Source organism: Osmia bicornis, chromosome 8, assembly GCF_907164935.1.
Source record: "Osmia bicornis bicornis chromosome 8, iOsmBic2.1, whole genome shotgun sequence".
Classification (NCBI taxonomy): Eukaryota; Metazoa; Arthropoda; class Insecta; order Hymenoptera; family Megachilidae; genus Osmia; species Osmia bicornis.
In genome coordinates, this window is record NC_060223.1 from 8,865,075 (window position 1) to 8,886,488 (window position 21,414).

General features: G+C 36.8%; 6 protein-coding genes across 8 annotated transcripts; 4 read left to right on the forward strand and 2 right to left on the reverse strand.

The window, feature by feature from the left end:
• Positions 1 to 1,374: 1,374 nt before the first annotated feature.
• On the reverse strand, positions 1,375 to 2,426 carry LOC114873719. Its single transcript, XM_046286677.1, has 3 exons — positions 2,391 to 2,426; positions 2,192 to 2,326; positions 1,375 to 1,849 (listed from the first exon to the last, which is right to left on the reverse strand). The coding sequence occupies exons 1-3, from the start codon at positions 2,424 to 2,426 to the stop codon at positions 1,487 to 1,489; spliced, it is 534 nt and encodes a 177-aa protein (XP_046142633.1). The 3' UTR covers positions 1,375 to 1,486.
• Positions 2,427 to 3,387: 961 nt separating this feature from the next.
• Positions 3,388 to 5,584, forward strand: LOC114873736. The gene is made up of 4 exons (XM_029182379.2): positions 3,388 to 3,751; positions 4,044 to 4,124; positions 4,199 to 4,905; positions 4,993 to 5,584. Exons 1-4 carry the CDS (start codon positions 3,707 to 3,709, stop codon positions 5,372 to 5,374), a joined length of 1,215 nt encoding a protein of 404 aa, XP_029038212.2. The 5' UTR covers positions 3,388 to 3,706; the 3' UTR covers positions 5,375 to 5,584.
• Positions 5,585 to 6,186: 602 nt separating this feature from the next.
• Positions 6,187 to 7,053, forward strand: LOC114873738. The gene is made up of 2 exons (XM_029182381.2): positions 6,187 to 6,276; positions 6,443 to 7,053. Exons 1-2 carry the CDS (start codon positions 6,241 to 6,243, stop codon positions 6,998 to 7,000), a joined length of 594 nt encoding a protein of 197 aa, XP_029038214.1. The 5' UTR covers positions 6,187 to 6,240; the 3' UTR covers positions 7,001 to 7,053.
• LOC114873734 (zinc finger protein 431-like) lies at positions 6,242 to 11,856 on the reverse strand. Of its 2 annotated transcripts, XM_029182376.2 has the most exons (5): positions 11,295 to 11,856; positions 10,952 to 11,212; positions 10,360 to 10,872; positions 9,746 to 10,284; positions 6,242 to 6,378 (listed from the first exon to the last, which is right to left on the reverse strand). In XM_029182376.2, exons 1-5 carry the CDS (start codon positions 11,466 to 11,468, stop codon positions 6,357 to 6,359), a joined length of 1,509 nt encoding a protein of 502 aa, XP_029038209.1. In that variant the 5' UTR covers positions 11,469 to 11,856; the 3' UTR covers positions 6,242 to 6,356. The 2 variants fall into 2 exon arrangements, with proteins under 2 accessions (XP_029038209.1, XP_046142726.1); XM_046286770.1 differs by lacking the exon at positions 6,242 to 6,378 and having other exon boundaries at positions 7,177 to 10,284; positions 11,295 to 11,848.
• A 108-nt stretch (positions 11,857 to 11,964) lies between these two features.
• LOC114873735 lies at positions 11,965 to 13,874 on the forward strand. Of its 2 annotated transcripts, none has more exons than XM_029182377.2 (2): positions 11,965 to 12,216; positions 12,286 to 13,874. In XM_029182377.2, exons 1-2 carry the CDS (start codon positions 12,095 to 12,097, stop codon positions 13,661 to 13,663), a joined length of 1,500 nt encoding a protein of 499 aa, XP_029038210.2. In that variant the 5' UTR covers positions 11,965 to 12,094; the 3' UTR covers positions 13,664 to 13,874. The 2 variants fall into 2 exon arrangements, with proteins under 2 accessions (XP_029038210.2, XP_029038211.2); XM_029182378.2 differs by having other exon boundaries at positions 12,090 to 12,181.
• Positions 13,875 to 17,695: 3,821 nt separating this feature from the next.
• On the forward strand, positions 17,696 to 21,310 carry LOC114873737 (protein takeout-like). The gene is made up of 6 exons (XM_029182380.2): positions 17,696 to 17,875; positions 18,512 to 18,610; positions 19,550 to 19,700; positions 20,289 to 20,422; positions 20,494 to 20,643; positions 21,052 to 21,310. Exons 1-6 carry the CDS (start codon positions 17,806 to 17,808, stop codon positions 21,204 to 21,206), a joined length of 759 nt encoding a protein of 252 aa, XP_029038213.2. The 5' UTR covers positions 17,696 to 17,805; the 3' UTR covers positions 21,207 to 21,310.
• The last annotated feature ends 104 nt before the right edge of the window (positions 21,311 to 21,414 follow it).

The following is a 21,414-nucleotide window of genomic DNA, read 5'->3' on the forward strand; positions in this document are numbered from 1 at the left end:
AACTTTCTTGCCGTTCAATTTGTGCAATAATTACACCGTTAATTACACTCCATCACAGAGGAGAATCGACGAGACTGGCACTCGAGGGAACTTCATCCCACCGAGACATCGGCTAATTGTCTAATCTCCCTGTTAATTCCTCGCGATAACGACAGGCGTGGCTAATCCGGCAACCTTCTTCCTGGTTTAAGCAGCGAAACAGATGCCGTGAGGCAAGCAACTTCCGCTGTATTATGAGCGAAGCATGCTAAACTCGCGGGACCACCCTGGAATTCTGACGCAAACTTAAGATTTCTAGACCTAAGGTGCTTAGGTCTTGAAAATGGACGAGCTAGAAGCCGGTGTCCCATCTTTTCCCGATGTGGTTTATCGATTGACGCCTACGTTATTAAAGCCCCGACACGGCTGTTTGCCGTGTTTTTAAGCGAGCTTTCACGCTAAAGGTGCAGCGAACGTGCAGCTAAGCTATCTGTTCAAAACAATTCCGTTCGCACCTTCTTTTTCACTTTTTATCTGATCGTACACGCTACAAACGAATCGTCTGGACACAAGATTTCTATGTTCAACCCTTTTACTAGTGATATATTTTTACTGAATTTTTAATACTATGTTTGCATTCGTACGAGTCTGTAATTATCAAACTAGTTCGTTTCTAAAGAGAGCGGAATGGCTTTTAAGTCAATGAATTCTTCATCAATGAAAGATGAAACCATACGAGTAAATGAATCCCTGGATTGGTTTAAACTTCCTTTCTTTTGCCCTCGTGAATCACCACCGACCGATACACCCACGGGATATATTTGTTCTGTAATTAAATGTCATTTCAACGTGTCCACCCTCAAAACGGGTTTTACGTGGAAATTGAAAGCTCATAATTTGTCGACAAAGGGAGCTGTACTTAAACATTTTGTTTTCGAATTTCGAAATCGGAAAATACCGATTCCCGGAACTGGATATGTTTGACAAATAAATGTCGATCTGATTTTCTGGGTTCGTTAACGAAACAGCGACAGAATTGTTAATTTTTCAGACTGCCATTGGTTTTTGAAAGGAAAAAAAGTTGATATGATCGAAAAACGGTATACCGTGTGAGAAAGAATTTCTTTTCAGCTCGAAAGCTGCTTATTTATTGAAAGCTTTCTCCTGCGTCTTCACCTAAACCTAAAAGACACGAACAACCCAGAATATTTCCACTTTTTCCCTCACACGTTCCACGAGAATTATCCGCTTACTTTATTTGCTCTCGAAATTTGCTTTCTTCTTTTCACCCCCTTTCAACCGTTCAGTTTATTCACCATCTTCGAATCGTCTTTAGTTAATAGAAAAATTTCGATTAACCTCTCTTTATTGAAGCCCTTATTAAACAATCAGATTTAATTCATTTAATTTCACACTCTTCAGAATAAACCTAACGCTATCTGACCACCGTACATCTATCTCAGAGATATCTACCTCTATCTCAACGAACCCACTTCCGGAAGTGGGTCTACTTCCTCCTGTACGCCACAGGATAATCAGTGAGCAGGCTTCCTGTCGAAAGGATCGTCCCAGAAGCTGCTGGAATTCCTCCCTTACTCTCTACCCAACCATTATTACCATCAAAAAATCCCGCAGGTTCTAATCTGTTAGCGTAAAATCCTGGCTCGTTTATACCCTCGACGTGTAGCAAATTATTCCCGCCGGTCAATTGTCTGGCTTTGATATCCTGACGAGTCTTCAAGCCAAGATTATTCAGTGTTTCTTTCAATTGAAGCACCCCGTTTTGCAAGAGAGACTGAGGGTTGATTTGAGACAACGGTGCCAGAAGCCAGGTGAGGAAGCCTGGTTTCACGGTGGTAGATCCTTCAGACTGTAAATTCCAAGGATTTCCACGTTATTTAAATTCTGAAACCGTGTTAAATATAAAATAGAAGAAACGTAAAAGACGATGCTTCCAGTTTAATGTTATTGGATTAGAGAGGGCAGAACGTGTGATTAAAGTATAAATAAGTTCCCCTTTATGGTTCGTGCCGTGTCAAACATAAAGTAGAATATATAGTTGTCGCGGAATGAACCGAATTCCAGTTTTATTATATTTTATTACCACGAATAAAAGCTTGCTCCTGGATTTTATTACGCGTTTCCGAGGTGTTTCGTTGAAACTTTCCACCGTCTCGACTTTCTTTCAATAATTCTTACACGTGTTACTTACGTTTTGAACAGTTACGTTTGCCAGAGTTAACGTAGTATCCCCATCCGAGTTTCTTAATTCTATCGAACCATGATCGATCCTGTTGATCGAATCGCCAATCGATCGATCCATGGGTTTCGTATACACTCCAAAAATCTGTATATTTATTATTAAACAATTGAAATTATTAACGTTAATAATAAACGAGAGAAATTATTACCATCAAGATCAACAGGAAAACTGCATCGAATTGCATGGTTTCCAAAAATTGTACCACTGTTCTAAGAATAAGAACACGTCGATGGATTTCCACGAAAAGCAATATTCGAAATGCAACTGCATGAAGCATTGCCCTAACAGCGAGGCTTCAATATATAGCATTTCCTACTCATATGATTCCCTTTATCGAATGCTGGTACCCTCATGCCTCTCAGATAAGAACGCAATTACCAAATGCTGAAAGATCTTTTCTATAGGGGTTACTAACCTTATTGGTATTACGAAATTTTAATACATATCCAGTGAGAAGAGTTCAGGAAGTGAAAAATTGAAATAAAGGAGGCTCTTATCGAAGGCCTTCGACTTTGGAAGAAGCCATGGTGAATCTAAGAAGAAAGTTAATTCCTCCCTTAGGAGGATTTTAGGAACATCCTAAGAACCTAATCTCATTTTCCCCTACGATTCCTCGTTAACAGACTCTACACTGCACTCGAGTGTACAGAATTGACCGACACACGTGTTGAGAACCGGTTGCCGATCTTTCCGATTCCATTCTATGGACACCCATAACCGAATCGCCTTGAAGGTCCACCTCCGCTCGTTCTTTTTCACTACTAAAGAAATCCTCAGCAACGGCCTTGTGCAAGGTCGCGGTCTACCGAGAACGAAAGTCTGGATCACCCGCTACCGAATTCACTTTCGATCGTGTCCATGGGAACGATGCTTTTGAACGAGACCGGTGGAAAAAGGTAAACGAGGTAAATGGTTCTCGAGTTTGTGGAATTATCGTAAAGCTACCGTATCATCGGCGATCTCTCGATCGCGGAATGAGTCGCACGCATAGCGGAAAAAGGATCGGCCGGTTCACGGACACGCGATGCATACCGATCGCAACTTAATTTAAGTGTCACGATGCCCGGCTACGACTCGTTCTTCCTCGTCCAAAGCGATCGTCGACACACTCCTGCGAACCTACGTACGTTCGCGTGTGCGACCAGGTATGATTGTAGGTGTGCGACCAGCCGAGGACGAGCTGAAACCGTTACCAGCCTTTTCGAGACCAGTCTCGTGGCGTCGCTCGATCGCGAACCTTGATCCGAGGAAGGAAAACAGAAGAATCCGAGGACCCTGTGCTTTTTCTCAAACGACCTACCGTTGCTACTCGCGATTCCACGACGAACTGGCGCAGTCTGATCGCGCTTTAAAGACCGACGGGTCGATAATGGGACCAAGTTGCCGCCTCCTTTGATATTCATCATTTTCGTGATCGTCCAACTACCGATTTTTCAACGGCCGAGCAAATTTCGGAGGGAAAACATGAAGGCAATTTGCGGTTTCATCCTGATTCTATTGTTTCGACAGGTAAAAAATTGCAGTAATGTGAATTTTATTTCGCGGAAGATACGATTAACATAATCGTAGCAAAGATTCTTGTCACCTCTATAAATAAAATGAAGAAGTATGATTATGTTGAACGGTTATTCGAACGTTTTTGCGATCCATTTTTTTCTGTCTTTAACGTCATAGCTCGTCTTAATAAGAAAGAAACGGTTTCTCGGAAAGAAGAACTTCGTTAGAATAATTAATGCTCAGTTATAGCTCAGTTTGCTTGAATCCAACCTTGAAGCAATTATACAAAATTTTGTCGTTTCAGGCAATCAGCGGAATCATTAGAAATCCACCAGCATTTTCGAAGCCCGTTTACTCAGACTCGTATCTTCCTGCAGCCATGCAGGTGAGTATCATTAATTAGATAAAAAACTGTTCAAGTATGCTTCGTACATGAATAAAGGATCATTTTGGCCTCAGGTGATATTTCATGCCGTCGAGCAACTGAAACTTCTGCAATCGGAAGAGACTTCGGAAGTCTCAATCGTAACGAGCAGCTCGAAACCACCCATCAATGATCCGATACAAAATGAGCAATCAACCACTGAAAAATTTCAAACTACACCCACGAGTACGTCAACGATCCCACAGGAGGGGATAAACAGCGACGAAGAAGAATCAAACGTGAATGAAACGTCTAAAGGGATGGAAAATTCGACGAAGACGATCGAAGTTAAAGAAGAATACATTAAGGCTACGTCGAGCCAACCCATCGAGGATTCCAGTCATCAAGAGTTGCCTGAGATTAACCAAGAAACGCCAGAAGCGAACTACGCGACCCCAGAGACGAATTACGAAGCTTCGGAACAGGTGCATAATGTCCAAGAGTCGAATCAAGAAGTTCCTGAAGAAAATCACGAATCGACCGTCTCCTCCGAGGTTACAAAAACTTCGTTGATCAAAGAAGCGACTGCCAATTCTTCTGGTTCCTCTTTGGAAGAGGATGGTAACAAAGAAGATAAAAAGAAACCGACCATCGAGAGTGTGGTACAAGGTGTCTACGAAATTTTGAAACCAACCACGTCAAAATTTCTAGACGAAGACGGTGATGTTTCTGGGGAATCGAAGATGTTAGGAGTCAGTGTGGAGAAACTGGAGGGCATAGAAGATGAAGAGGATGAGAACAGGTGAAATATTATTTCATATTCCACTTTGAATAGATCAACGAAAAGAAACAAAAAATCTAATGATGCATCTTAATTGTCTTTTTACAGATTTACGCGTCTGGGTGAAAAGGTGACCCAAGTTCCAAGGCCAAGCTTAAGCAGCTACTTGCGACGCTCCAATGTGAGACCAAGCGCGACTCTTCAGCAACTGGCGAACCTTTACGACTCCCTCAGCAAAGACGCGAGGAAGCAAGGATTCGGCAAATACACAGGATACTCCGACGAGGTTCTGAACACCCTCGAAACATCGGCAGAGGGTGGAATCGGGTCGCAGTTAAAAAAAATCCTGGACAAAGTGTTAGAAAGAAACGAGTTGACGAGGGACGACGCTAAGACCAGGACTCATCAAGCTGTTCGCGATCTTAATAATCCTTCGAGCACCCTCAATAAGGAACTGAGACCTATATTGCCTTTACGATACTCGCCCTAACTTCAGAGTATATTTCAATTTGTCTTCTTTCCGAGGACATCGAAAAATAATAATTAAGAAGAAAATTATTTATATTGTTTCTTTCCCCTTTTTAATTCTTACTGAAGATCTCACCGTTCGTTAGCGATATTAAAATCAATACTATAAATGTGATGTAACCGAGATTACTATTCATGTATAATTAATACTGAATAAAAATTTCAAATATGATTAGTTGACTCATTAAACCGCAATGCTGATTAATGAATAATAATGATACTGACTCATGCTCGATTTTTTGGCAATGAAAAAGCAATGATTCATACATTTCTTTAGAAAAATTCTATAATATTGTTATTAAAATTAGGCTCTGAAAGTTATTACAAAATACTTTCGTATAACGTTGCAAATAGAACTTACCTAACAACATCCCAATATTTCGCAACGTTTTAATTAACGAAGTCTCCCTTGAAACACCATGTTTCACTTGCAAAATACCAAACAGTTCCACGGTCAAAATTCCGCTGTTACCCATCCGTAATCCGTGAAATTGATTTTTTCTTTCAATCCGCCTTGACCCAAGGGACGATATTGTTTATTGGTCGGGCAATATGAGCTGGCAGAGTCCACGGAATAGTGTTACGTGCTTCGGGTAAGAATATCGTTGGGCAACATCGTGTCAATGGTTTGTTCACAGGGCAACGACGTAGGCAGAAGACAATAGAAACAAGTGCTTCATTGAATTAGGTGTATCGAAACTCTACGCCATTGTATTGCGCGATGGTATAAATGGGTTTTGAAATCAATGGGTCCTCCAGTCGTTGCTTCGCTTCGTCCGAAAGGAATCATTGAAAGAGAACAGCTGATCGTGCCATCCTAAGGGTACCATGAAAATTATTCTTCTGGCATTTTGCTTTCTTTGCGTGAGTTATTGTTTTCTGATATTCCTCGGTGTTAGGTGAAGTGGATTATATTGAAGCTTTCATTTTACAAAATTTCATTTCTACCGGGAGTCTAACGTCAAACTGAAACATTACCGTGTGATATTAATGTTAATAAAAATACAAAGAAATTGTTACATGTTTTCAGCTCTCCGCGATGAGAGTGCGATCGAAGCCACAGATAACTAGACTCTATCCGATCCAAGAAATGATCGAACGTGAGCAAACGAACACCGAGACGAAGCCTCTGGACAAATTATTAGGAAAATTGCGAGCCACGTACAACTTCGTGTTTCGAAAGCCAGAGAACACGAGTAACGTGGAGAAAATTTTGGCCAAGGATGCGCCTGACCCCGACGTTCAAACGTTGAAATCGATTTGGCTGAATCGAATGGAACAATACCGGAGGATTAACCAGGACGCGGAGAAATCACGTGAACCAGAAAGGACATATTTGTCCGACGACGATTGGGTGAACGATATTCAACCGTTGGATCGTTTGGAACCATTGGAGTTTGACGAGGAAGATATGGAAGATAAAAATCGGGACGTGGAGTTTGTTACCCCGAGGAATGGCTTTCAACTTCCGGTCACCCTGAGCCGCCATCTCGTCGAATGGCTTGGCTCGCTTTTGGGAATTACTTATGGAGTTTACTCGAAATTGGCTAGAGTCATTTATACTAATAATACCGTGACAAATAATTAGGAACTCATTTTATATACGTATCTAAGTTTGGACAAAGAACATTATTATCTGCTGTAACCTATGGTCTTTCAATAAAATTTAAGTAAAAATATTTTTGTTGTCTTTTTAAAACATTCGTTGCTTGTTTTATCACGCGAATTCAATATATAATTAAACACAGAACGAATGTTTTCTTGACACTTATTTTATTCAAAAATATCTTGGTCTGAAAAATACATGTGTTACCTCTTGTTCGTTCATTTTCATTTTCTTTTTTCTTTCTTTTGGTATATCATTGTATCATACAATAACAATCGCTCGTCGAGTAACACGTAGTTGCAAATGCAATGTATCCATTGTTAAAATAATTCATCATTGTATCGTCTTAACTATGATGCTCGTGCGAATGGCCACACGCACAAGCATCCTTACGCTAATCAATTAACATTCGTGGAAAGATCAAACGCCGTTTTCTTAACCCAGGACAGTAAGATAGAAATGATTTTTCTCTTAAAAATTCATCGAGTTTTAAGAAATTATTCGATTGTTACCATCCTGGGTTAAGGAGATCGGGTGGTTGAAAGAAGTTCAGAAGGAAGAGATAAAATACTGCTATTTTCACGAACATTCAAAGTCTTTGGTTCTATGATAACGCGGTAAAAGCCTTATCTTAGTGCAGGCCTGCACAGCAAGTTGCCCCACGGGGCATTTATCCTTTCGTTTGAGCCTATGGATAATCAAATGACGGGAGAGACAGACGAGAATTGGGAATAGAGGACGAAATTTCCACTGGAGGCATTTAATTTGCTAACCAAATCTATGGGAAATCATATGATGAAAATTCGATCATAACAATGAATAGTAGGAAAGGAAAGAAGTTGCCCCAAGGGCACCTAATTTGGACAATCCTCAAACCTATTATGTATTAATTACGTTGCTTCTGCCCATGGATGCCATCAATGCCCGACACCACACTTGCTGTGCAGGCCTGGCTTAGTGCCATCCGCAATTACTCTTGTTCTAATCTCAAACATTCAAACATTTGAAAAAATCTTGAACAATCGCAGATGGAAGGGGTTCAACGAGGATACCGTCGTCCATCGTTGATTTAGGTTGTCAAGAAATTAGTATGAATAATTTCATACTACAATATAGAATTTTTCTATAGATTCAATATTTAACGAAGTAATTAATTTCTCCATAGGTTGATTAAAATAACTATTTTATCTGAAGGAAGGGATAAAGTTTCAATAGTTTCATTTTGTAACATTAGCCCTCGTCGTTAAATGGCATGACTAATAAAGAATATTTAGTGTGTTTTATGCGAGACTGCATACGTTAACCCGTAAAAAATTATTTAAAATTCTAATTTTTCGACAACCGTTCGATTTTAAGATCGTTTCCTTGAGCAATATTATCTACCTCCGCTCGCATTCGTAAGACTATTAAGAATAAATATTAGAAAAAAATGTCTGGCGGAAAGATTTCGATTTCGATTTTGGAACCTTAACTCTTTCATGCATTATAGTTGTCTGCGATAAAAAAAATCCCAAAATAATACTTTTCGCTCTAATTCGATCGTTTCTATTCTTTGGTACATGGGAATAGAAAAGATTCCATAAAATTCAGTAAAATCATCTGTAAAACCTTTGTAAAACAATAAAAGTTCCATTTACTGATAAATTAATCTAAAAAAAGGTATCAATGAAAAGTGATTATAAAAAAATTAAAAATTTCTTCCGCATGAAAAAGTTAAAAACGAAATTCATCGTGACGAGTGAAGAAGCCTAATATTCTTCAAATATCCGGTTATGATAAATGAACACGGACGAATCAGAGATCAAAGAGAGTTCAAACAACGCACCTATCAAGTCTTTGTCAGGTAAAATTTGTAATAGCACTTATATACACGAAATTATCCTATTAATTTCATAACATTTATCGGCAGTATTCTATTATTTTCTATTGGTACTCGTTCAGAGACATTGTTTATCCTAATGGCAGATTGGCTTTTTATTACCATTGCTAATAAAAAAGAAAACTGCACTCGAAATTCGTACTCGCGGAGAAGAAAAACAAGAAAAAAATGTCTTTGTACGAAACTCGAGTTTCATCCCCATTGTTGTCATCGTCATAGACTAGAACCAGTAAACAAACTATTTTCTTTAAAGCTAGTTTACACGAGACAGTCACGGTGTGCACTTAAAAGTTACTTCACCCCCTATTTTTTTTTCCTCTTTTATGTATTTCTTATAACGCGTTTACTAATTTAGACTCTCTCAGGCTCTATTACTGTTTAGCGGACGATCCCGAAGAATGAAATATTGATATTTCATTCAAGCAATGGAACTTAACTATAGTTCATAGCTCTTCAACGCGTGTCCGCTTTGAATACAAATATAAGGTACTGCTTGCTTGCATACTAATTGCTAAATCGTGATCGAAAGTTTCATGAATTCTCCCTTCTCGGAATGAGAACCTGACTAATCCTTTAAGTTAATTTTTATGAAAAAATTCAGATCAATACATACCAATTAGAAACTCAACTTAATTGCACCTGAATACCTTCAGCTAGCTCAATTACCATTTCTTCCTTTTTTTTTTACCTTTTGTATTTCTTCAAGTTCTAGAATATACTCCAATTCCTAGTACACGTCTAACACGTAATTTTCTATTTTGTGCTAACTCCAACGCCCCTCGTTAAACAGCCTTTATTGCTTTGGATTTTAGACGAGTTTTGTCTACGACTAAGATGGCATTAAGTACCTTGTATTCTGAGGCAGAATCTCGTTCATATTAACAGCCTGTTGCTGCAACACGTTCGCCTCCTTCATCGCTTGTTCTTTAAACGTCGAGAAGGTGTGCAACAAATTCTGATCTTTTTGAAGGTTCTGAATGTACTGAAGGAAATTAGGCTCTTGTTTGATAAAGCTACCATCCTTCAATACGAAACTAACTTCCTGTTTAGGCATATTGGAAACTTCGGGAGCCTTATCAAAGGATTCCTTCTGCTCGACGAAAAATGGCTCCTTCTTCATTCTATTTCTTCTGATTCCTAAATGCGTTTGAGTATGTTTATTCAAGTGATCCTTCCTGGAGAAGGCCTTTTGGCACACTGAGCAGGAGAAATTCTTGTCGCCAGAATGTATAACGTAATGCCTCGTTAAATGTTCGTTCCTCTTGAACGCTTTTTGACACACCGGACATTTGAACGGTCTCTCGTCCGAATGGCCACGCATGTGTTGATCTAGATGCTCTTTTCGTTTCAACATAGCGCCACACTCTTTGCATTGATACTTACGTTCCTGAAAAATTAAATTCACGTTGATTTAACACGTCTACATTTGTGACTGAACATGTTTGGGATAATAGATACATACTTGTATGTGAACTTGTATGTGTTGCTCGATTTCCGTCTTATCCGGAAATGCTAAATTGCACTCTGGACAACAATAGAGAGTCGAACCATCTAACCCAACGCTAATTTTTATTTCACCGGTTTTTGCCCGGAATTTCATTTTCTTCTCAGTTTTTGGAGAATCCGTTTGTATCTGCTGTTCAACCTTAATAGTTTGTACCGTATTTTCGTTCTCTTGTGGGCTCTCTATGTGCACATTCAGATCATTTGGATTAATAGACACCATCATCTGATCCGAATTCATGTAAGTGTTCCCATTTTGCAACTGAGTATTTCTGAACACAGGAACACTGGGAATGTTGAGAATGTTGTTTTGAGAGTGTTCCACCTTCTCCTCCTCTGTTTTTTCCTTCTTCACTTGCTCTGTTTGCAACTTAATTAATTGCTGCAATGTTAGTGGAAGAGTAGTGGCTTGTAATTTTTGGAAGTACTCTGCCATGGCACTTTGTTGCTGTAGTTGAACTTGAGAATCTTGCTGAAATATTATATCTTTAATTTAACAGATGCATGTACAACTTTCTAAACATTTAAGCTACTAAAGTAAAGCCATCTACCATAGTTGGGGGTTTCATCTCATTTTCACTCCTCGTATCTAAATCTTGTTTTATATTCTCAGGTTGAGATGTCGATGGCAAATACATATTAGGTATGATCCTTACTGGCAAATTATTTGACTGAACGCTAAGTATTGAATTATTTTGATTGTAATTAGGAATGTTGATAGTTTGAATGCCCTGCTTTTCACAAAGTTGCATCAAAGTGTTTGGATCTGGCCATGCAAGTATTGGTCCTGCATATTTGTTAGTTGAATTCACCTGAAATAAAAAATCTTATTAGTACATATAAGAATCGATTAAAAACAATAGATGTTTCATTCATTAAGATCATCAATCTTACAAATAAACTCTGTTTTGCGTGATTTACTGGGGCGGTCGTATAAACAAGCGTTTGTTCGATTTGAGTATGATCACCGCTTGTAAATTTCGACAAGGGAATTACGTTTGAACGGGATGTTAATTCCGAAAATTGCGGGAGGGATCCATGGACAAGATTGTTCCCCGAAAAATCCATTTTGCCGCTGATGAACGTGATAAAATACGCGCGCCTTTGTGATTAAAACATGCGAACGTTTCTAACCTATATCTACCGCGAGTAACAAACACAAGCGATGGCTATTATCACGTTTTCAGTCTCATATTTCTCGAGCCGCGTGAAAATACACAGGATACCGTCGAGACGAAACATCGGTGGATAAACACGAGACGACTAATTAAATTAAAAATTTCTTGAGGAGCGACGATACATTACAACGTACGCCGCGTCCTACGCGATGCTCCAACATGGCTGCAATAAAGCACTATCTCTGAAACTGCATCTACCATCTTTCAATATGCCAAAAATCCTTCTGAAACTATCAATTGGGACACACCCACCTTTGCACCAGTTAATCATACATATATCTTTTAGAAAAATAATGTAAAACAATGAAACATTTTTATTTACTTTCAAAAAAAATGTGCAAGGAAAAAAATGAGTTTATTACTTTGGCAAGACTGAGATGCATCTTTCTGTTTACAAAAGACGCCTGACATACTTCAATTACTAGAAAACCAAAATAAACACTTCATCGTAGGTTTTTCTCCCCGAGACAAAATAAGAAAATACATAAAATTAATAATTAAAAATGGTATTAACTTATGGATGAGAGTTTGAATGAGCGAATAAATAGGTTACGAGAGAGAAGTCGATTTTTCTTAGCACAGGTAGAGGCGAATTCTAAAAAGGTTAAGGAACTTAGAGAACTATATTCACAAAGTTTGTGAGTATTAATTATAATTATGTATCATTCGAATATTGTTCATGACCTTAACTATTCTGTCACTTACAGGTCATCAAGAGAAGGCTATAAAACTTGTACAGATGAACCTAGCTTACTCAATAAAAGAAGTATTAAATCATGGAAACTAAGAAATGATTCCAAAGGAGTTGGAGCTGCTTTATGTTCAGATTACTTCTGTAATAGTCCAAGACAGCCATCTGCATCAATGCCTAATATACCAACAACCAAAAGATTGTTAACATCCACAAAAAAACATTCTGAAAATCAATGCTGCTTAGAGCACATTAACAGAAAGCCAGTAAAAGAATGTTACTGCAATCCTAATAACAGAAAAATTCAGTTAAGATCAGGGAGAACCCAACATAAGCAACGTTCACCTTGCAAATACCATAAAAGTCACACATATACTAGTGCAGTGACTATAGAAGATAATGAGAAACAACTCTTAACATCACCAATTAGTTGTGAAACTTTAAGAAGGTTACAGAAAATAGACTATGCACCCAGGTCTCAATTCTTGCAAAATGTCCAGAGCAAAGTTTCTCTCTTACAATCAACAGCTGCTAAAGGAGATTGCCCAGAAATATGCTCCAGATCGCAATACTATCATGAATTTATGTCTAAACAAGCCAAACCTCAGGATGAAAAGTCAGAAAGAAAGAATCACTTGACAAACTCTGAATCATTACCTAAAATGTCCATAACTTTGGATCCTAGTAAAAGTAAAAGTTCTGAACTGGAGAATGTAGATAGGCTTAGCAAAGGAATTCAAGTGTCTTTGAAGAAACAACCAAAACCAAAGGCTGTGGTCAAAAGAACACTCTCCTCTAAGAAATCTGTACCTGATTTAAAAAAGTCAAGTTCGAAATTATCGACTAAGAGTAAAAGGATATCTATTAACAAGGACTGCCCGTGTTGCCATAATAATAAGTCACACTATTCTAAAACTACTCCTGAAAATCACGTCGTTCCAGGAGATTACCAACCTACGGTCTGCATAAATAAAGACCAAGAAGAAATTGATAAAGAATATCTTTCCGACCAAGAGATCAGAGAATTAAGAAAATTTCGAGAACAGAATTACTTCGATACCCATGGATCGAATCATACTTTAGTCTCGTCTAAGTCCTCTGGTTCGCTAGAACAATATTTTCTAAACGACAGACTGTTTCCGGAAGCCGCGAAGAGGATCCACAAGAAGGACTTGGTTGTAACAATGCCAGCTTGTGCCACCGTGCAACGAAAACGAATACACTATTTTCCTCGCTACATTGTTCGTCAAGAGAAAAACAATTTCAATAGCAATTGCAAGAAGAAGCGCTACCAATCGTGTCCTTTAACCGGTCATGCTATTGATCTTGGGATCACAAAAATTAGGTCCCCTTTAAACAGCTTAGCTCTTAAGTACCAGAAACGACTGCCTTGATTAAATTTATAGAAAATACTTAGATCGATCGTGTTCGGTAGCACGTGAATTTTGTATAGAACTTTGAATGTAAATTGTATTTATAAAATCATGTATGTACGTAGAATCTTGTAGAATCTACTGTTTTTCGTGGCCATGATGGATTCGTGACCTGTAACGAGTTCAAGCTCGCGGAATGTAAATTTTTATTGAATAAAAGATGCCCAATGAAGATGCTGTTCTTTTACTCGTAATGTGTCAATAGTTAGACTCTGTGCTCTTAAATTTAAGTACTCTGGAACTTTTCCCTTCTCTATACTTCTCTATAGACACCAAGGATGTTACGTATTTATCTATTCATCTGTAAGACGAATTGTTTCATTATGCGCATAGCGGAAAAGGAAAAAAGATTCCATCTTTGCATGCAGCTCGAGCACGAGAAGAAAAAGAAGCATGAAGAATTGTTCTTTGGTAAATTATAAGTACGTGATGACCATGACTAAATAGTCTAACCAGTGTGTGCACCTTCTGTGACCTTCATTCTTTGAGACGAAAATTTGTTTCTTCGAAAAGACATTTTTATTTTTTTTTATTTTAAAAAGTGGCATCTTTTTTAGAGGATAGATCACGTACTTTAACTTTCCGTCTGAAACTTTCTAGAATCAGGATTTTTCGGGATTAATAATGAACGGGCTTGTTAATTGATTTTTGGTCAAGAACGTCGATTATGTAATTAAATATTCGTTTATGGAACATTGAACCTATAGGACGTCGAGCTCATTAAATACCGATACGTCGTGTTAAGGAGCAACATCGTTAATGAAATACTTGGTACAAACGAAAACTGGTTTCTTGGTTTCTCAACGAAACAGAAAAATGATTGAGAAATAATCCAACGATCAAGAGTGTAATAAAGGGTTTATAATAAATGAGAAGGGGGCAAGGATATTTAGATTTACGTAGAAACAAAAGAGTTTCTTATTCGCGAAGAAGGTGTTGCTGAAAAACAATGCTGGTTAATGCATTTCGTTGTTGAATAAATTAAAGCTGGAACAGGACATCAGTATTTACTTCTATGTGATTCATTCCTATATCGCGCGTTATCTGGTGTTAAATGTTGAAGAGAAAATGCGATTGCACTTTAAGCTTTTAACATCCAGAAAACCTGTCGCCCTTGCGAGGTGATTTACTGATGCGGCTTCGCTTGTGATGGAAAACAACTCGATTAGGTTCCATTTGTCACATTGTAAAGTTAGCATTCAGTTTTGCGAACGGAGGTTTTTATGGTGTTTCGTAACCATCATTTAACTATTTAATTGCTCGGTTTCGCGGTTACCTTGTTATCCCTTCTTCTTCATTTTGTTGATTTCAGACAAAGAAGAAGAATTATATATCCTTTTTCTAATTTTTGAAGAGATTTCATCTTCGTCTTTCCTCTTTGCAATTTCCAACTCAAGGAATTTCATTTTCATATCGCACATACTTTATGCAACAAACATCAATTTGTAATTATAGTTTGGTTTCACAGTTGCCTTGATATTTATTCTTCCTTGATACCATTTCGCGCTTTTTGTCTTGTTAAATTACACTTGTAGATACAGAACGATTCAAATGAAAGTATAGAGTTTCTGATGATATATCAATTAGCAGACATTGTTGATGAATGTCATTAAGAGGAAAACCTCATTAAGAGGTTTCTAGAATGTTAGAAGTCCTAAGACCATGAACTGAGTTTGGTGAAGGGCCAAAGACGGTCAGAAAAGCTAAAAAACAAGGTTGCAGACCGGTCGATGACATTTGACAAGGCAAAATCCGTCATTTTTACGATGATGACCGTGAACGATCGTGGGACAACAACTTTCGCGTCATCCACCGGAAATTTTTGATCACCTTTCGATCAGAATTCTTCCATTTGAATGAACAGAATAATTTATGTAATATTTAAAATATTAATTCACTTAATAATAAATTATACTGATTTCTGATCACTTCTATCTACGAAGATTTCATCATTAAAATAATTGGATCTGAGCGAATAACAATCATCGTCTGAAATTTATGTAAATCAGTCACGAGTATTCAATTTTCTTGCACTGGTCTTATCTTGTTATTTTTCTGGCATCTGATGCCTTTATTTAAGCGAAAATCTCTTACATCATCATATCATTTCATTGATGCAAATTGTTAAAAGTGTAAATGAAAAATAATTGCAATCAATGATTCTTGCACAATTGTTGCACTCAATGGAAATTTTGTAAAAAATATTATAACATCGGATTGTCATAAAAAAATAAACTCAATGGTATTCGCAGTGATCGATTTAAATTTCAAATTCATCGATCAATAATTATTGACACGGTGTTACTCATTGCTAACGTCTATCATTAGCTACAAAAAACAGATATCGTCTTTTTTAGCAAAGACTTTGTGCAACTTCGTATTGGATTAACATTGTTTGAGATCAATGAACCTTGAAGGAGCCCTCGATGACCGTGAATTAATAACCTTGCTCATTTTCGAACCAGGGAAAGCTATGCATATTTAATCGAGCGTTCATAGTCTATCAAGGTAATAAATCGATGATGTATCAATTTTACATCAATTACCGAAGGATCGATCCTACTGACTCTTGGCGAACGCACTCTGCGATAGGATTTAGGCCTTGATGATGTCGATTTCAAAATATAATTTTCCCTAATTATTAGTTAATGCCGCACTACCATAAGAACTCTAATTAAGTGTTGGTAATGAGTTCTCGAAACTTCATTAAAGTTACAATACAATAGATTTATTTAAACACGCGTGATTTCCCTCAAATCGTTTTTTCGATATTTTGCATCCTTTTGTTTTTATCGTATTGAATCATCTTTATGTATCAATAACCATACAAAACTCCTTCTACCACTTTTTCTATCCTTTTTAATGGACAGATGACACTTTACATATCTTAGTTGACCGCAGACAGATGTTTGTTAAGTTTTTTCTACTTAAAATATTTATATCTATAGCAAAATAATTATTGCTCGTTTTTCAAGTTGATTAATGAAAAAACATTTAGTCACTAAATATTTAATACCTACTGTTTTTCATATAGTTCCTATGACGCGCAAGCGACCTTTCAGTAGAAGAAAAATAATAACTAATCAGGTGTATAATAAACAACTTGTCTGGATAACATCAGACGATGCAATTTATCGTACCTAGGACTTGCATAATTGCTTCAACTGGAATGAAACAGAGTATGCACTTGTGTGTCTTTTACGAAATCATTTCTTAAAGAAATTCTAATTAACTAAGAACGTAATTAATTATCCAGCAGCAATTTTAACATCCACTTTCCTGATAAAAATAATGGAAATAGTAATTTTTTAAGTACACACGATTACCGAATAATTTGTCGTGATCTAATTTCGAAGATGTTCACGTTTCACCAAGAAAATCATGATTAAATGAAATCACTGTACAAATACAGGGACGGAAATTAATTCGGTCAATAAATGTCTCGAGGAGTTGGCTCGCGACGTTCAAAAGGGAGAAAAAGCAAAAGGAGCAACGAGCAAACTCGTGTGCATGCAAAGCACTTTTACTTTCAAAGTGAATACTTTCAACAGAGGATAAAGGAACCACCGAAAAAGAAAAACAACTAGTTTTTCTCCTTCGTTTGAACCCCTTCATTGTAATATCTACCAAGCAATAATTGCCTAATGTCGTATCATTCGATGTAAAAAGTTAAACATCAGAATCACCGGTATAAACATGTAGATAATAATTTCTATTTTATTATTTAAGAATGAAAATTTCAGGAAATAATGAAAGATTATATATTACAACATTAAATTGGAGCCTAACTGGAAGTCGTGAATGGAAGCACGTATAACAAAAAAAATTTTCCATTTTTTAAGTGAATCATCTCGAGTGACCATGTATTAATCCGTTTTAAATATAATATGAAATGGTTATTTTTTTATTTTTTTCATAATCTTGTAAGAAAGACGCAAAAGTTTCCTGTTAGCCCGATGGTGGGGTGATGGTGCTGCTTAAATAGACTGCATCAATGAACGTTTCTTTCAGTCCACATTCAACTGTCCGAAGGAATTATCATCGGGAAGAAGCTACAGAAATCGTGAATTGTTTATCGAGGAGATTAAAGGACCGATTTAACAATGAAGAGGATTTCTATAACTTTGATCGTTGCGACGGTCCTGTTGTCGATGGTCCTTGCAGTTGATTTACGTGAGTTACTTATTTCTCTATTTCTAATCAACAATGAAAATCAATAGATTTTCTTATAACTTAGCTTTTTGTTTCTTGAGTGATACTGTTAACGACACCCTTGATTATTATCATTTTTATCGATTCCAATAGAAAATCGAATTCTTTCAACTGGGGTGCAGTGCAAGTGCACATGCATCAACATCAAAACAATGAACAAATTAAATTCATGGAAAATCCTTTTCACTGTCGATAAATCAAATCTATTATTTTCTGACATCTGAGTTTTGTTTACTGGACATACAAAAAATGTTCTCTATCTTTCATTTATTAAGAATCAATTTAAGAGCCACGTGTTGCACACGAATCTCTGGATTAAGGTCAATGTCGTGAAACGAAACGAAAATGGCCCACGAGATTTTAGGATAAAAAAGTAGTAAAAAGTGTAAAGTGGTAGGTAATGGTATCCCAGTGAAACGGTCAATTGATTTTTCGCGACTCGATCGAAAAGTTATTAGACCACTTAAAGAGAAAGTCAATTCCGAGCTTCAGTTCGGCTTCTCGTAACTGGTGCTGCACTTTATTGGATCCACTGCAACCCGTTTACGTAACCCTTGTTCGCGACATTTTTGTCATTTATTTCTTTTTTTTTTCCAGCGAGCACCTTCAAGATATGCAATAGAACGCTACCAGAAAAGGAGTACTACGAATGCATCAGTAATTCGGCGAAAAATGCCATTGTTTCATTGGCTGGAGGTAAGTGCATTTATTTTTTTTTGTGGGATGAAGAAATCACAGTAATGCATTTTGTAAACATGAGAAACGAAGGATACTAATGATTTTGCAATCCTTCAAATTGATTAAAATTAATGAACTGTAGAATTTAGATTCACACGAGATAAATCTGTGCTGAATAATTTATGCAATTAGCTATTTAATATCGAGGTGAGAAAGATACAAGTGGAATTTTTTTAACTATCACTATTTCCTAAACTCTTCAAAATCAATTTTGAGTCTACGTTGACAAAAAGATTCCTAAGATCCTGAACGAAAATGCGTGATTGCTTAATCGTTCGGTGTACCATTAAATGAACTATTGAACTTTATGAACGGTCAAACAACCACTCGAATAATAGTCATTATCGCGGTACTATATAGTTACCGTCGAGTTGTCATTATGCCACCGGTTACATAACTATTTCACCTGACCGATCGTGTTCTCCACTGTATCGTGGAATTTTCATTGAGAAACAGGTATCTCCGTTGCTTTTACTATCAAACGTGTACTTTTCATTTAATCGTATTTTTAATGTTTGATTATTATTAAATAATCATCACACTCACAATTAGTGTTCTTCTAATGCAAACTTTCTAATGCAAAATTCATTAGTTTTCAATTTTCTTTAGAAATCAAAGCAATTCCAAGTGAAACTCATTCCTTCTTCTTTCAACATCAACACATGCTACTTTTTACACACATTTTCTTTCTCCTTTCATGATCGATTATGCGATCCTATGAACCGATTTCTGCGTTGATTTCACCGGAGCAATGCATTTCCTCAAAACGGGCATTAGTTTCTCCGACATAATCGCGAGTAGCAATTTGCAGATGTTCTCATTTTTCTGAGCCTTTGACAAAAGCTGAACCACAAGGAGTCTCCCAGTACGTATTAACATAATGTTTTATCGTTGCAGGTTTGAAAAGTTTCAAGATCCTTCCGATAGAACCGCTGGCTGTGGACAGCGTGAAAATTGGTGAATCCCAAGGATCTGTCACGCTTAAGCAAGAATACAAAAACATCAAACTGTATGGCCTCACGAAGCAGCTTCAAATTCAGAACTACCAGTAAGTTGTTAAAATCCTTTCTCCTATTCTTAAGCTTTAATTAGGAAGCTTATGATGGGAGTTGGGAGATCTCCTTGGGTTTCTCTACTTGTAAGCTTACGAGTTGCAAGTCGAAACTCTCCTCATTAGGTTTCTCTGCTCATAGCTTCACAATGATGTATTACATTCCTCAATTACACTGCCTCAAATGCAAGTATGAAAATGAGGCAGCTAGTATATACCGAGTCAGTTATTTACGGTCCGAGGCGGAATCATGAAGATTACAAAAACGGCTCGTAAATAAAATTAATCCAATACGAATGGTCTACTCGTTAGAACTTATGCAATCATTCGCGAAAGAACTTCATGATGTGCATCGATGATCATGTTTGTAAAAGACCACCAAATATGACTGCGACGACACGTCGGTTTATAGTTGTCAACAATATGTAGCATATGATCGTTCGTGTTATTGTATTAAAAATAGACGTCATTTGCGTAGAAACAACGAAAGTAAAAACTAATTCGTTGAATTGTTACGTAGTAATTAAATCCAAGGTATTGCAATGATTAATTCTTCTTCTTCCTGTTTATTCCTTTTTTCTTCAGCATCGACTGGGACAAGTGTATACTGTCGTCGGATTCTTTAAATCCTCAGGTGGACTTTGTCGCTGATTACAAAGTCGATGGTAGAATATTACTGTTGCCCATCAGAGGTTCTGGCAAATCTAACATCACCATGTGTGGGTATATTCGGTAGTAGCTTAAGAAAATTTTGGTGTAACAATTTTTACCTGGATTATCTATTTTTCAGACGATCTAAAGACTCACAACACCATATACTGTGAGAAATATCAGAAGAACGGAGAGACTTATTTGAGAGTGAAGAAATTCGGGGTGAAATTCTCCCCTGCTCGCGTGACATTACGGTTCGAAAATCTTTTCGACGGTGACAGTGTCTTAGGTAAATAAAATCATGTAACGCTCTTTTTTACGGAATATAAATAGCATTAAAATAGCTTTTACATTAAATTTAAATCTAAATTAATAAACTGCATTATCATGTTTTCAAACTTGTCAAAGGTATCACTACAGAAGATATGTAATTTCTGTTTTCTTTCATAAATTCATAAATATTTGAAGCTACTAATTTAATATGCACGTCGAGCAGTAATAACAATTATCTTTTTTCCATTTGCACTGAGAAATATTATCCTAGTTATTCATCGAGGTTATCGTTAAGATTGAAAAAAACGACGATGCGTTTAACATTTCAATCTTTCTATTATACTGACTGTATATAAAATGTTTAAAACATGACTGATACGTTTAATTAAGTCTAATGTATTCATACCTTTCTTTTCCATTCTAGGTGAGCAAATGAATCGTTTCATCAACGAGAACTCTGACTTGCTCTTCAAGGAACTCCAGGCGCCTTACGAAGAAACTTTCGGTTTAGTTTTCGCAAAAATTACAAACGAAATATACAGTCGTATACCATTCAACAAAATCTTCCCCCCACCGTAAATTTAATACTCATCAATTTTGTACATGTGTAAAACTCATTGAGACTTATTTTGTAAAATAAATCTGAATAAAATATTTTCACGTGCCAAAAATGTAATATATTTATGTTATATGAATAAGTATCAGGATTAAAATAAAGAAACTGTTTAAATATTCCCATGAAAATTATTACAGTTTATATTCTTTACAGTGTAATTATATTATTTTA